This window comes from Pan paniscus, chromosome 2 (genome assembly GCF_029289425.2).
Source record: "Pan paniscus chromosome 2, NHGRI_mPanPan1-v2.0_pri, whole genome shotgun sequence".
NCBI classification, from domain to species: Eukaryota; Metazoa; Chordata; class Mammalia; order Primates; family Hominidae; genus Pan; species Pan paniscus.
In genome coordinates this window covers 140,757,858-140,770,705 of record NC_085926.1, presented here as the reverse complement: position 1 = coordinate 140,770,705, position 12,848 = coordinate 140,757,858, and the positions used below count along the sequence as shown (strand labels likewise).

At 41.9% G+C, this 12,848-nt stretch overlaps 1 protein-coding gene across 1 annotated transcript in view; it reads left to right on the top strand.

The window, feature by feature from the left end:
- Positions 1-12,848, top strand: part of PCOLCE2 (procollagen C-endopeptidase enhancer 2) — a 72,233-nt gene that overhangs the window by 30,102 nt on the left and 29,283 nt on the right. Inside the window, exon 3 of the mRNA XM_003826512.5 lies at positions 10,873-11,128. Coding sequence (XP_003826560.1) covers positions 10,873-11,128 — 256 coding nt within the window. The remainder of the gene's footprint in view (positions 1-10,872; positions 11,129-12,848) is intronic.

The window sequence follows — 12,848 nt, the reverse complement described above, 5'->3', positions numbered from 1 at the left end:
GGCTCATGCCTGTAATCTCAGCACTTTGTGAGGCTGAGGTGGGTGGATCACCTGAGGTCAGGAGTTCGAGACCAGCCTGACCAATATGGTGAAACCCCGTCTCCACTAAAAATACAAAAATTAGCTGGTCATGATAGTGGGCGCCTGTAGTCCCAGCTACTTGGGAGGCTGAGGCAGGAGAATCATTTGAACCCAGGAGGAGGAGGTTGCAATGAGCTGAGATCACGCCACTGCACTCCAGCCTGGGCGACAGAGTGAGACTCTGTCTCTAAAAAAAAAAAAAAGAAGAAAACATGGGTGTTGTATGACAAAAAGGCTCCTAGCTATAATGGGAGAAGTCTCCCTCAGCTTTTATCTCTGTTACCTTTAAGAATATCTGCCAGACAATATGTACTAGTGGTTTAGCCTGGGGATGCTTTTTCTCCAGGAATCTCCACCTATCATGTCTATCTTCTGGATTAATTTATGTTGACAACTTCCGGAGAATTGAAAGAATGCCCTAAAATGACTTAAGTACTTTGTTTCAGTTTTCAAAGGTGTAAAGAAATTGGCTGGGTGACAGGGCAAGACCCTATCTCTCGCTCTGTCTCTCTCTTACACACACACACACACACACACACATACACACACACACAAAATCCTGTATACATGGACTGAGGGAATATAACAAAGCAGACTGCTTGGGACGGGCATATGAACAAACTGTTGGTGCCATCTCTCACATGTCTTAGTGGGACCCCCCACTTACCCCAGGGAGGCACTGCCAGCTTCTGGGTCACATGAACCCTTGGAGTTTATGTTTTATCCTAGTTTGATGTACACACACACACACACGCACGCACATATATGTGCGTGCGTGTGTGTGTGTATGTTGCTGTGCCAGCAGCTGGTAGTTGATTAATACTTATTGATTTGCAAAACAAATAAATAGCAAAGAAAATCCCAAAACTATTCACAGATCTGAGACCAAAATATATGAAGATAGGAAACTTTTTTCCATCTCCATCTTCACCTGCATTGTGCTTTTTGGATGCCTGGCTGCCAGGTGCATGTGGGTTCAATTACTCAGACAAAGATGACTAGAACACTCCTGTCTGTGCAAGGTTCACAGTCAGCTGCAAGGCCAGGTGCACACTGCAGACACCTGCGAGACCTGTGGATGCCGAGGAGGCACCAAAGGGGAGAGGGAACAGTGGGCTCTGGCTCTGGGAGGTGAAAGAGGGAAGATAACATCCCCCCAGGTCTAGGAATTGGATGGGAGAGGATGAGTTCCTCGAGAAGGTGTATTTGGCCCCAACTTTGAAATTGGAGTGGAAGTCAATAGTCTGGGAAGGGAAGAAAGAATATTCCAGGCAGGGAATTTACATACGACCTCACAGAGGTGGGAAAGGAAAGGGGCCAGGTGTGTTTGAGGATGGACAGAATGATACCCAAGACACAAAGGGCTGGGGGGTAGATGAGGCCAGAATGTTAGCCTGGGGTGGGCCCAGTACCCTATGATTCTGAGGAGTTTGGACTTCATTCTGCAGGTAATAGGAAGCTCCTCTGTTATTCTTTCATTCTTTTATTCCTTCAACAGCTGTTCATTCATTCAACCTGTGGTTGTTGGGATTCAGCAAGGCAGCTTCAAACATTAGAGGAGAGGCCTAGATGTTCTAAGGCCAGGGTGGCCCTGTGTCCACATTTGTCCTGGACAGTTCTGATGTGTACCTGTCATCCAGGGCATCACATATGATTTACAATTTGTCATGGATTTTTCATTGTTTTAAAAGAAATATTACCTTTTTTCCCTTTTTAATAGTCATTTTAAGGACTTTAGAAATATTACTCTTAATAGTTGCTTTAAAATAATCTAGGATGGGCTTGGTAGAGCTTCACTTAGTACTTCCATCTTTTGCCGTGGTCTTGTCTAGAAGTGTATCATGCACGTATGCAGTGCCCAGAGTTCTCCTTGAACACATGGCTAAATGTGAAAGACAACCAGTGATAACCTGTCTCTCCTTTCCAAACCCTTTCCTGACACAACTAACAGCTTTCAAGGACAGCAGGCAGGACACACACTGATCACATGAAACAGCTTGGGCTTCAGCCACTAGGTGCTATTTACTCCTTCCAGTCTCCAAGCATTTGCTGCTGCTGCTCCTCGCAGCCACAGGAGGTGCCAGTGCTGTGGTTGATGCCAGACCTGGTAAGGCACCCGAAGCACCAGGCTCGCACCAGCTGGTTCAGTAGGAAGCATGGGAAAGTACAGGTTCATTGCACACATACGATAGATTGGGAAATGGAGACTCTTACTTACTATAGAGTATATAGGATATCCTGGATGCTCTTGCCTAGAGTGTTTCTGAAATTTATTGCTCCGTGTGTATCCACAGCTCTTTATCTTATTATTTGGTAATGCTTTTTAAAAATTTTTTGCTGTAAACCCTTTCAGGAGCAAATGGCTAAAAAAAAAAAAAAGCTCCTGTTTAGAGAAAAACTGAGTAGTGAATTTCCAGTTTTCTCAAGAACATGGATGAGGAATGTATAATTTGCTCAGAACATTTGCCACCACTTATGTCCGCAGTAGGATCTCAGGGTATCACTGGCCAAAGGAAAACTGCAAGACAAATGTCTGTGAAAAGGAATACTCTTCGTTTTCAACGTTATCTCTTTCCCCAGCCAAAACCTAATGCGACAGCTCTTGGCACGATTGCCTGTCTCCTCATCCTGCTGCATCTACCTTAGCCTTCCTGCTTCTGTGGGTTCAGCTTTGTTGTCCCTTCACGTTTTTCCCATTTGCCTTTCCACTTGGCAGACTTGAGTCTGAACACCCTCCCAATGCCGAAGGGCCTGTTCGCAGCTGGGATCTTTCGAACGTCTTCATGCTTAGGCAGCATTTGCACAAGAGGCATAACCTGAAGTCCTGTCTTGTTCGTTTTGTAGCCAAGTCTTCATTCAGCTTAAGAAGTACTAGTGGCTGCTGGTTGCCTCTCACCCCAGCTGACCAGCCACAGGTAAAGGACTCAGCGGTGATAACTCAGAGGTGATAACAGGGACTCGAGGGCCTAGTTACACTTTTGCGGGGGCCATGGAAATTACAGTATGTGCCTCGATGATTCTGAATTTTCTCACCTTTGTGGTTGCTCCAAATCATCTACGTCTACTCGAAAGTGAGGTGCTTTGACCTGAATTCAGCCCATGGTACTCCAAGCAGTATACAGTTAGGCAAAGCTGGTGTCTCCCTTACTATTCACACAGCCTGTGTTGGCTTGCTTGGTGGCCATGTCACACTGTTGATTCCTAGAGAGCCTGTAGGCACCCCAAACAACAAAGGTGTTTATACAGTTACCTGCCACAGAGGTGCTGGGTAAGGACACCTGGTGAATGTCACTATCCATTTGTTAATCAGGGTAATTAACACAAAGTGCAAAACTGCTCTAACAAAGAACTTCCCCAGTCTCAGTGGCCTAACCCAATAAATGGCTGTTTCTTGTTCCCTTCACCGTCCAGTGCAGTGGGAGGGCTGTTCTGGGCAGCTCTCTCTTCTCCTGTGTGGCTCTGCTGTCTTCCAACACCTCCACTTTTCTTCTACTGAATCCCCTCCTTAGAGCAAAAAGAGAACTCCAAAAGGATTGCACAGGGTGTCTTATGGCTAGGCCTGGAGGGAATGGGTGCATCACTTTCATCTACATTCCATTGACCAGGACCCAGACTCATGGCCCCAACTTAACTGCAAGAGAGGCTGGGAAATGTCGACTCCATGTGTGACCTGAGAAGAAACAAGGTTTGGGAGCATCTCCTCAGCCTCTGCCACAGTCAGGTCATGGAAAAACACAGCAAGGTGGAAGTCAGGTGACCTGAGTTCTGCCATTGTCTTTCTGGGTGGCCTTAGGCAAGTCATCATAACCGCTGTCAGCCATTTCTTCCTCCCCGTAAGGATCTTAATAATACTTGCCCTGTACTTGTGAGTTTACATTTTTATATAAAAGTATGTGCTAGTAATAGGAGTCATGGCCTGCACTATTTTTTTTAAGATTATAAGGATCGCAGTCATTTATTCAATGAATATTTTCTGAGTACTCATAGTAGCCAAAGCATTGGACAAACTGTAGACCCACAGACCAACTGTTCTCTAGAGGTAGCTTACATTCTGATAGTGAGACAGATGATAAATAATCTGTGAAGAAATAAGAGGGCTGTGTGATCTAAGTGACCAGGGGTGCTCAGGATAGGCTTCTCTGAAACAGTGACTCTTGAGCTGACCTAGATGATGAGGTGGAGTGAGACCCGTGTATATCAGGGAGAAGGCTGTGCCAGGCAGAGGACCAGGCTGTGCAAAGGCCCTTAGGTGGGAACCAGCTCGGAGGGCTCCTTGAACAGAAAAGTGGCATGACAGCCAAGTTGTTGCTTGAAGGAGAAAGATGAGAGATAAGGGGATATATCATGCAGTGTCTTAACCTCTCTGTGCCTCAGTTTCTTCATCTGTAAACTATAAAGTTGGGCCAATAATAATATCAACTTCATAGGGTTGCTGTAAGGGATTAAATGAAATGATACGTATATAGTGCATAGAAAAATACCTGGCACCTGATGTTCACTAAGTGTGTGAACTATAATTAAGGTGAAGATTTTATTCTAAGTGCAGTGGGAAAGTTTTGGGTGGTTTTCGGGGGTTATCTCCACTGGTGTCTTCAGGCTGGGCTCAAGGTGGATGGGAGTTTCCACGCTCCTTCTAGACATCCAGGGGTAAAGTTTTTTTAGTGAAATCCCCAAAAACAAAAGAAAATGTTCAAAACATCTCGTTATTTCTACAATCAAAATATGTTTTATTTTTTAAACATGTATAAGATTTACCTTTACAAGAGTAGTATTGAAATATACCCAGAATATAGATGAATAAGATCTTGTAAGCTTCTGATTTATCCCCCTCTAGAAAGACTGCCAAATATTTTTACATAATTTGTCTATAGATCTTTCTGGACTACCTTTGGAGGTCCATGGGAGAGGTGACACTGAGTGGTTGTGCCTCAAGCTTTACGTAGATCAACTGTGGTCTGCATTTTAGAATGCACGTTCCCAAAGGTTTGTTTGTGGAAGAGGGAAATCGTAGAAGATTAGAATGATGGCTTAAAAAAAAATCACATGTGCTGCAAAAACAGTTCTTTTTGATCAAAGTAGTAAATGATGTGTTTGGGGAGGAAAAGCTGCAGACACAAAGGAGCATTCCCATTTCTGCAGAAATGCACTCCTCCACACAGAAGAAGCTGGCCTCCTATTTGCATTTTGCTCATAGTATCCTAAAGATGCAAACCATCAGCTTAAAATGCAGTTCCTCTGTCCTCTGGCAGGAGCCCCGGCATCGAGAGCTTTGGCACGTTTGCTTGTGACAGTGAGGACATCCCAGGAGCTGTGGGGTGAGTTGAGGTCACTGTGGAAGCTCTACGCTTTGGCCCACACGGGACTTTGCTGTTGATAGGAAAAAACACAAACATCGAATTGTTTTTCTGCAGGCAGATAATGAATCCCCAAATCAATATAATCTCACAAAACAGTAGCTTCATCTATTTGCCACCAAAAAAGCACCTTGAGTTTCTGCATTAAGTGTTAGCATTTACAGGAGATTTGAAATATAAAGTTTCCAAAAAGATATGCATCTGCTTTTTGCAAAGAATGGCTTAGAAAAGAGAGTGGCCTTTTGGAGCTCTGCTGCCAGGCAAGGTAGGAAATATTAGAATGAAAAAGGTGGAGCCAGCAGTAGGTATATTGTCTGTGATTTGTGCAAGGAGGCCGGTGATTCATTGAGTACCTAATGGATTATTCATTTAACAAATATTTTTGATGTTAAGCTTTAACTTGGGGCCATGCCAGATCCTGGGGATGCAACAGTGAACAAGGCAGGAAGGATCCTTGCCCCCTCGAGGTTGAGCTTTATAACATACAGTGAGTGGGCTGAGCCATCCCATGCTCACAGACCTGAGGGGAGCACTGCTAATTGGACAGAGCCCACCTTCGGGTTTGGGGGTGTTTAGGCATGTCTCCAGGAGGGAGTGACCTTGAAACTGAGACCCTAAGCATGAGTGAGAGAAGGGCAGAAGTGGGAACATGTTCCAGGTAGAAGGAATAGCTTGTGAAGGTCCTATGTATTTTTATTTTTCCTTCTTCTCTTCTTCCTCAGCCAGAAAATTCAAGGATGCCCAGGTTGTGGAGTAACATGTAAACATTATCCCATTTCCCCCCCCCTTTTTTTTTTAAACAGGGTCTCTCTCTATTCTCCAGGCTAGAGTACAGTGTGATCATGGCTCATTGGAGCTTTGATGTCCCAGGCTCAAGTAATCCTCACACTTCAGCCTCCTAAGTAGCTGGAACTACAGGCATGCACCACCACATCCAGCTAATTTTTAAAATTTTTTGTAGAGACACAATCTCCCTATGTTGCCCAGGCTGGTCTTTAACTCCTGGACTCAAGCAATCCTCCTGCCTCGGCCTCCCAAAGTATTAAGATTACAAGCATGAGCCTGGCACCATTTTTGTTAATTTTTAAAACAACACAAAAAGTCACTGTGCGTTTTGCATGGATACATATATATAATATATATTAAAATATATAATATATTAAAATATATATTATATACACATATACATAAATACTTGTGTGTGTATATGTATATACACACATACATAAATATATATAAATACACACACACACACACACACACACATTTTGATCAGCATGGAAGGAAACCCACTAAATTTGTAACAGTGGTTGCTTCTGAGGAAGGAGGAGGAAATGGCGCCTGGGATGAAGACAAAGGAAATCTCATTTTTATCTGAAATGTTTTATTTACGTCATTAAAGGAGACTTTAAAAATCTATTAACAAAATGTTAACAAAAGTCAATTTCGTGGTTGGTATCCAGGTGTTATATTATTCTGTGTATCTTTCTGTATTTTTTATTTTTTTATTTTCTATTCTTAACAAAGAAAATTCAAGGATACAGACTAGATTCTCCAAGTGGAAAGGCCATCTTCAGAGAATATGCTCTCTAAAGTCCTTTATAATGACAATCAGGAGCTCTTATCAAAGCTTGCATCAGAGGGCATCAGACAATCTTGATCACTCATATAAAAAATGAAGAACGGATGTTGTGTCATACTGAAAAGGCTCACAGCAGTATGCTTCTCATTTGCAATAGAATTTCTCTCTGGCCTTCAGTGCAAGATGACATTTGTCTCTGGTTATAGGAGACTTACACTGGTACAGATCACCTCTGCATCCTTCTTTCAAAAGAAGCTTTGTCGGGGTTGTTCGGGTCAGCATGTGTTCAAAATTGCAATGATGTAACCCAGTTTCTATTGCTGATCATATTTGTGTCTCATTCTCAAATTTTCATTGCCATGGGAACAGGTACAAAACTTTTGGGAACAAATGATTTATTTTATTGGGAATGAGCATCCAAGTCCTGTAGTTAATTTCAACACCTCTCTACAGGAGAGAGTCAACAGAATTGTCTACGTAGTGTCAGAGAACCAAGAACCTGCCAATGAAACATGATTATACCTCCCTATTCCTCTCCTTGATGAAATAATCTAAAAGCCTCCTGGACAGTCTTCCTCACTTCTTGCAAATTTTAACTCCTGGTTCACTGTCACTGTCTTCAACACTCTTCCTTGTCCTAATCAACTGTAATTTCAATATCTATATGGGTGATCTTCTCAGGTCTTTAACCTCTTCTCCGCCAAATAACTTATCCTCCATAGTTCCTCAGCCTCCCACTTCCACTGTTATTTTGTCCTTACTCCACCACAGTCTTGGTTGTTACTGTCCTCACCCCACAGCGTCCTGATTTCCATCCTAACCCAGTTTGGATTCCACAGCACATCATCATGGTCACTCCCTTGCCTATGTCTTCAACTCTTTTGTCCTTCTCTCCTGCCATATCCTCCCTTGGCAAACCTCACCACTCTCCCCTACTGCTTATATCCAACTCTCCACCTGCCCTGTACCTTTGCCCACAGAGCTGAATGTGGCTGGGGAAGAAGACCACGAACAAACAAAAACAAATATCGCCACCATGCAGAGAGGTCTTAATTTTAATTCATTTACTTCAAGTGGACCCCAGCAGTCCTGGTACTCCTGCTGCATTTCGTTAATCCATTTCCTCACTTTCTCTTCTGTTATCAGATTCCCAGTAGTGCCTCTCTCTTCCACATTTGCTGCTGATGACCTTGTTTTCTATTTTACTAAGAAAAGCAATCCAGAAAAAAAATTCTATATATGCTTTCACCACCTCATTTACTGACCTACCTACATCTGTCTTTCCTTCTGTCATTGGGCAAAACTGTCCCTGCTCCTACTAAGGCCAACTCCACCAGCTGTTCCTTCTGTAGATCAGATCCCCCTTTGCCTGCTCAAGGACATCTGTTAAGCAATCCTCCCTCTCTCTTGCTTCATCAGTTTTGCCCTCTCTACAGAATCCTTCCCATCAGCATGCAAACATGCCTTAGGAAACACCCATTGCAAAAACTCTGCTTAGACCCCATATCCCCTTCCAGTTACCCCCATATTATTCTGTTCATCTTCACAGCAAAACTCCTTGAAAAGCTTGTCTATATTTATTGTCACCATTTCCTCTCACCCCATTTTCTCATGATCCTTTTATCCAGTTTTCTCCCCATGGTGCCACCAGAACAGCTTTGTCAGCATTACCAGTGACTTCTGGTTGCTAAACTTCTGTGTTGCTAAATCCACTGGTCTTTCTCAGCAGCAGCACTTAACTCAGTTGCCCATTCATTCCTCCTTGACATACTCTCTTCGCCTGGCTTCCAGACGCCACACACTTTGGTTGCCTCCTACTTGTTGACTCAGTCTCTATTGTGGTTTGACCTCTTCACAGACTTGATGACATTGGAGTGTTCCAGGCCTCTATACTTAGACCTCTTCCTTTTTCTATCCACATTCACTCTGGGAGTGACTTCATCAAGTTTCGTAGCTTTGAATTACCCTCTATACATTTATACAAATAGTCACTATTCATGCAGGAAAAAAACAAATTAGTTTGAGATTCTTTTCATGGCTAGGACTTTTTCGGTGATTCATAGAGAGCCTGCTTATATTTAAGATTACAGATGTGGCATCATATTTTGATAACTTTCTGATTATTGTACAAATAGAGGTTGTGTGCAAAACAAAAAACAAAGCAAAAGACAGGAAGTTCTACAACAGACATCTTGGTGATAATGTTTAAAATTTAAATTGTTCTTTCTGTTATTAGCTTCTTAAGCTGTTCTAAGTTCTTTGGAACTCTGATATTCACACCACTGAGACAAGCTTCTAGGAATTAGAATGCAACGATGGCAAATACAAACATGTCCCTTTTGGGGACTACGCCATTATGATTTCTACGATGAAGTGTAGATGTGTTTGACACAAAAAGCAAATAGCACTGAAAACACTTCATCTTACCATAGGAAAATAAAACGTATGGCACTGTACTTACCAACATGGGGAAGCCGTATTAATGTCAAAGCATCTATTGACCCTTGAGTCTGAAATAGTTAATTAAGATGAATATAAACCAACCGCTTTTGATTGTGTGTGTTTGATTTTTTTAATCACTGAGTTTTGTTATATGTAAGTTTTTACAGAATGGAATTCTCCACTATTCAGTGGAGACCTCATCTGATTAAAGGAGTAAAACAATTATGATCAAGACTTTATGACTGAACAACTTGAATGAAGAAATTAAAAGGTGGTGTGAACTGGGAAAGAAATGGGGCTTTGGTAACCTGAGAATCCTACCAAATGCTTTTATAGCCATTTTTTCTACCTACTCAGGGAATAAGGAAGGAACCATCATTAAGAATTTTATGGGGAAATTATGATGAATAAAATATTATGATAAAATGAAAGCTTATCTTTTTCTTCATTAGCGCATTGTGTCTCAAGGCTTCCTGACATATAAAGTCTTCACCTGGAAAACAAATGAGCAAAAAACTTAGTGACATTCAGAAGAGATGATTCAGCAATTACTCAGTTCGTTTAGTCAGTATCGGTAGTTCATCTGGATGTTTCAGGATCCAAAATGAATTATCTGTAAATTAACTACACAATTGCCAAATAAATCCTCTATTTTGAACTTCATAGAAACATTCTATACACAGGCATTGAATGCGTCCTACTGTATTATTTGTAAGAAATGATTTTTTTTTTTGAGGTGGGGTCTCGCTCTGTCACCCAGGCTGGAGTGCAGTGGCGTGATCTCGGCTCACTGCAAGCTCCGCCTCCTGGGTTCACGCCATTCTCCTGCCTCAGCCTCCCGAGTAGCTGGGACTACAGGCGCCCCCCACCACACCTGGCTAATCTTTTGTATTTTTAGTAGAGATGGGGTTTCACTGTGTTAGCCAGGATGGTCTCGATCTCCTGACCTTGTGATCTGCCCGCCTCGGCCTCCCAAAGTGCTGGGATTACAGATGTGAGCCACCGTGCCTGGCCAAGAAATGATATTTTTAAATGTTTCTTTGCTAAGCAATATCTCTAGGTATTAGAATATGCAAATATATGCTAAGGTCCAATCAGGACTGGTATTCATTCTAAGCAATGACTCATCTATTAATAATACTGATCTAATATTTTGCAGCTTTGTTGAGGTAAGTTCTTAAGGAATAAGATTGTGAATCCTGGAGAATTGCAGAATTTGTCAAAAGAAAATAAGTACTTAAATTTTTTAGGAATGCAATATGCTAGAAAACTTCCCTTGAGTTAGTTCAGATATGAGAGAGGAAAAAGCATTATCTTGGATATTATACTTTACACACTTAAGTAAGTGACTAGATGTCAAAGCCTCAGATATTGTTTTCATGACAGTTTTCTAATTGGCGCTTTTCTTGGCAGGTTCCCGAAGGAAAAGTAGTCGTTCTCAATTTCCGATTCATAGACCTCGAGAGTGACAACTTGTGCCGCTATGACTTTGTGGATGTGTACAATGGCCATGCCAATGGCCAGCGCATTGGCCGCTTCTGTGGCACTTTCCGGCCTGGAGCCCTTGTGTCCAGTGGCAACAAGATGATGGTGCAGATGATTTCTGATGCCAACACAGCTGGCAATGGCTTCATGGCCATGTTCTCTGCTGCTGAACCAAACGAAAGAGGTACTGTTTCCACATAATGGCAATAACAACAGTAATGTTGGTTCACTGTTCTTGGCACTTGATGTTTATTTACTCCTTTAAAGCTTAAGAGTGGTTCTCAAAGAGCTAGTGAATGCCATCAAACCATGATGAGACCAATACAAAAAATCAGCCTTTTAATTTAAGTCCACATACATTCTTGTAAATCAAGTATAGAAATTCATAGAGTAAAAATGTGGAGCTTACATACATAAGCACACATGCAAATATGCAAACACACCCCTTCACCACTCCATAGTCCCTTCTCCAGAAATAGCCATGGCCAGTGGTTCCCATACCTTTCTATGTGTGCTTGCTTTTATTTGAGTACTTATACAATAGCTTTTAAAAAATAAAAGTGGAGGCCAGGCATGGTGGCTCATGCCTGTAATCCCAACACTGGGGGACCAAGGGCAGGTGGATCTCTTGAGCTCAGGAGTTCAAGACCAGCCTGGGCAAAATGGTGAAACCCCATCTCTACAAAAAATACAAAAATTATCTGAGTGTGGTGGCACACACCTGTTGTCCCAGCTACTTGGGAGGCTGAGGTAGGAGAATCACCTGAGCCCAGGGAGGTCACTGCTGCAGTGAGCCGTGATCATGCCACTGTGCTGCAGCCTGGGTGTTGTTGAGACCCTGTCTCAAACAACAACAAATATATATATACACACACACAGATATATGAGATATAGTGAGCTCCCAAGCGTAGAAATCTCTACTTTTGAAAGATCACTGCAGTGGGCAATATTTGTATGTTTTCAGCCTTTTACCCAAGAGCAGTCCATAATCTGCTTTTGGATTGGACTGTAGTGCAACATTTTTACTTGAAAGGTCAGAGGACAGAATCTGGGGCTGAAAGAGCAGCCAGAATGTTGGGGAGGAAATCCAGGCAGGGAGTTACAGAATTGAGGCACAAAATATTCGTATAAAATCTACTGAAATCTTTGTCTGACAGCTAAACTCTACATGTGTGGAGGAGAGCCCAGTTGGCCTGGCACAAAAGCATCAGCTGAAAAATGAAAGAACTGAAAAGAGATTACAGCTGCTGCCTGCTGCCAGGGAAACAGACTTTAAGTTTGAGTCTAGCCAAGTTAAATGCCTGCTAGAACAAAATTATTTTTATCAGAACACAACAGAATCTAGAGTATAATGTATCATGCATAATGTCCAGTCTGTAGTTATGTAATGAAACAGGAAAAGTGTGTCCCTATTCAAGGACAAAAGCAGTCAATAAGAACTGATCTCAAGGTAACTCACATGTTGCAATTAGCAAACAAGTACTTTAAAGCTGCTATTACATGTTTGTTTCAGGATTTATAAAGGGAAATATGTGCATAATAAATAAACAAATTGAGAATCTCAGAAGAGAAACAGGAACTATTAAAAAATAAAGTAATAATTCTAGAGATAAAAGAAACAGGATCTGAAATTATAAAATTTACCTATTGTACTCACAGGTAGATTGGAGATGGCAGAAAAAAAGAGTCAGTGAACTTAAATAGAAATTACTCAATCTGAAGAAAAAGGAGGAAAAAGATTGAAGAAAAAGAGCTCGAGAAACCAGTGAGACAATATCAAGTGGTCTAACATCTGTAATTTTTGTCCCAGAAAGTGATAATAAAGTGAAAAAATATTTAAAGATATAATGACTTGACTCTGCTCAAATACAGTGAAAAATATCAACTTACAGAGTCAAGAGGGG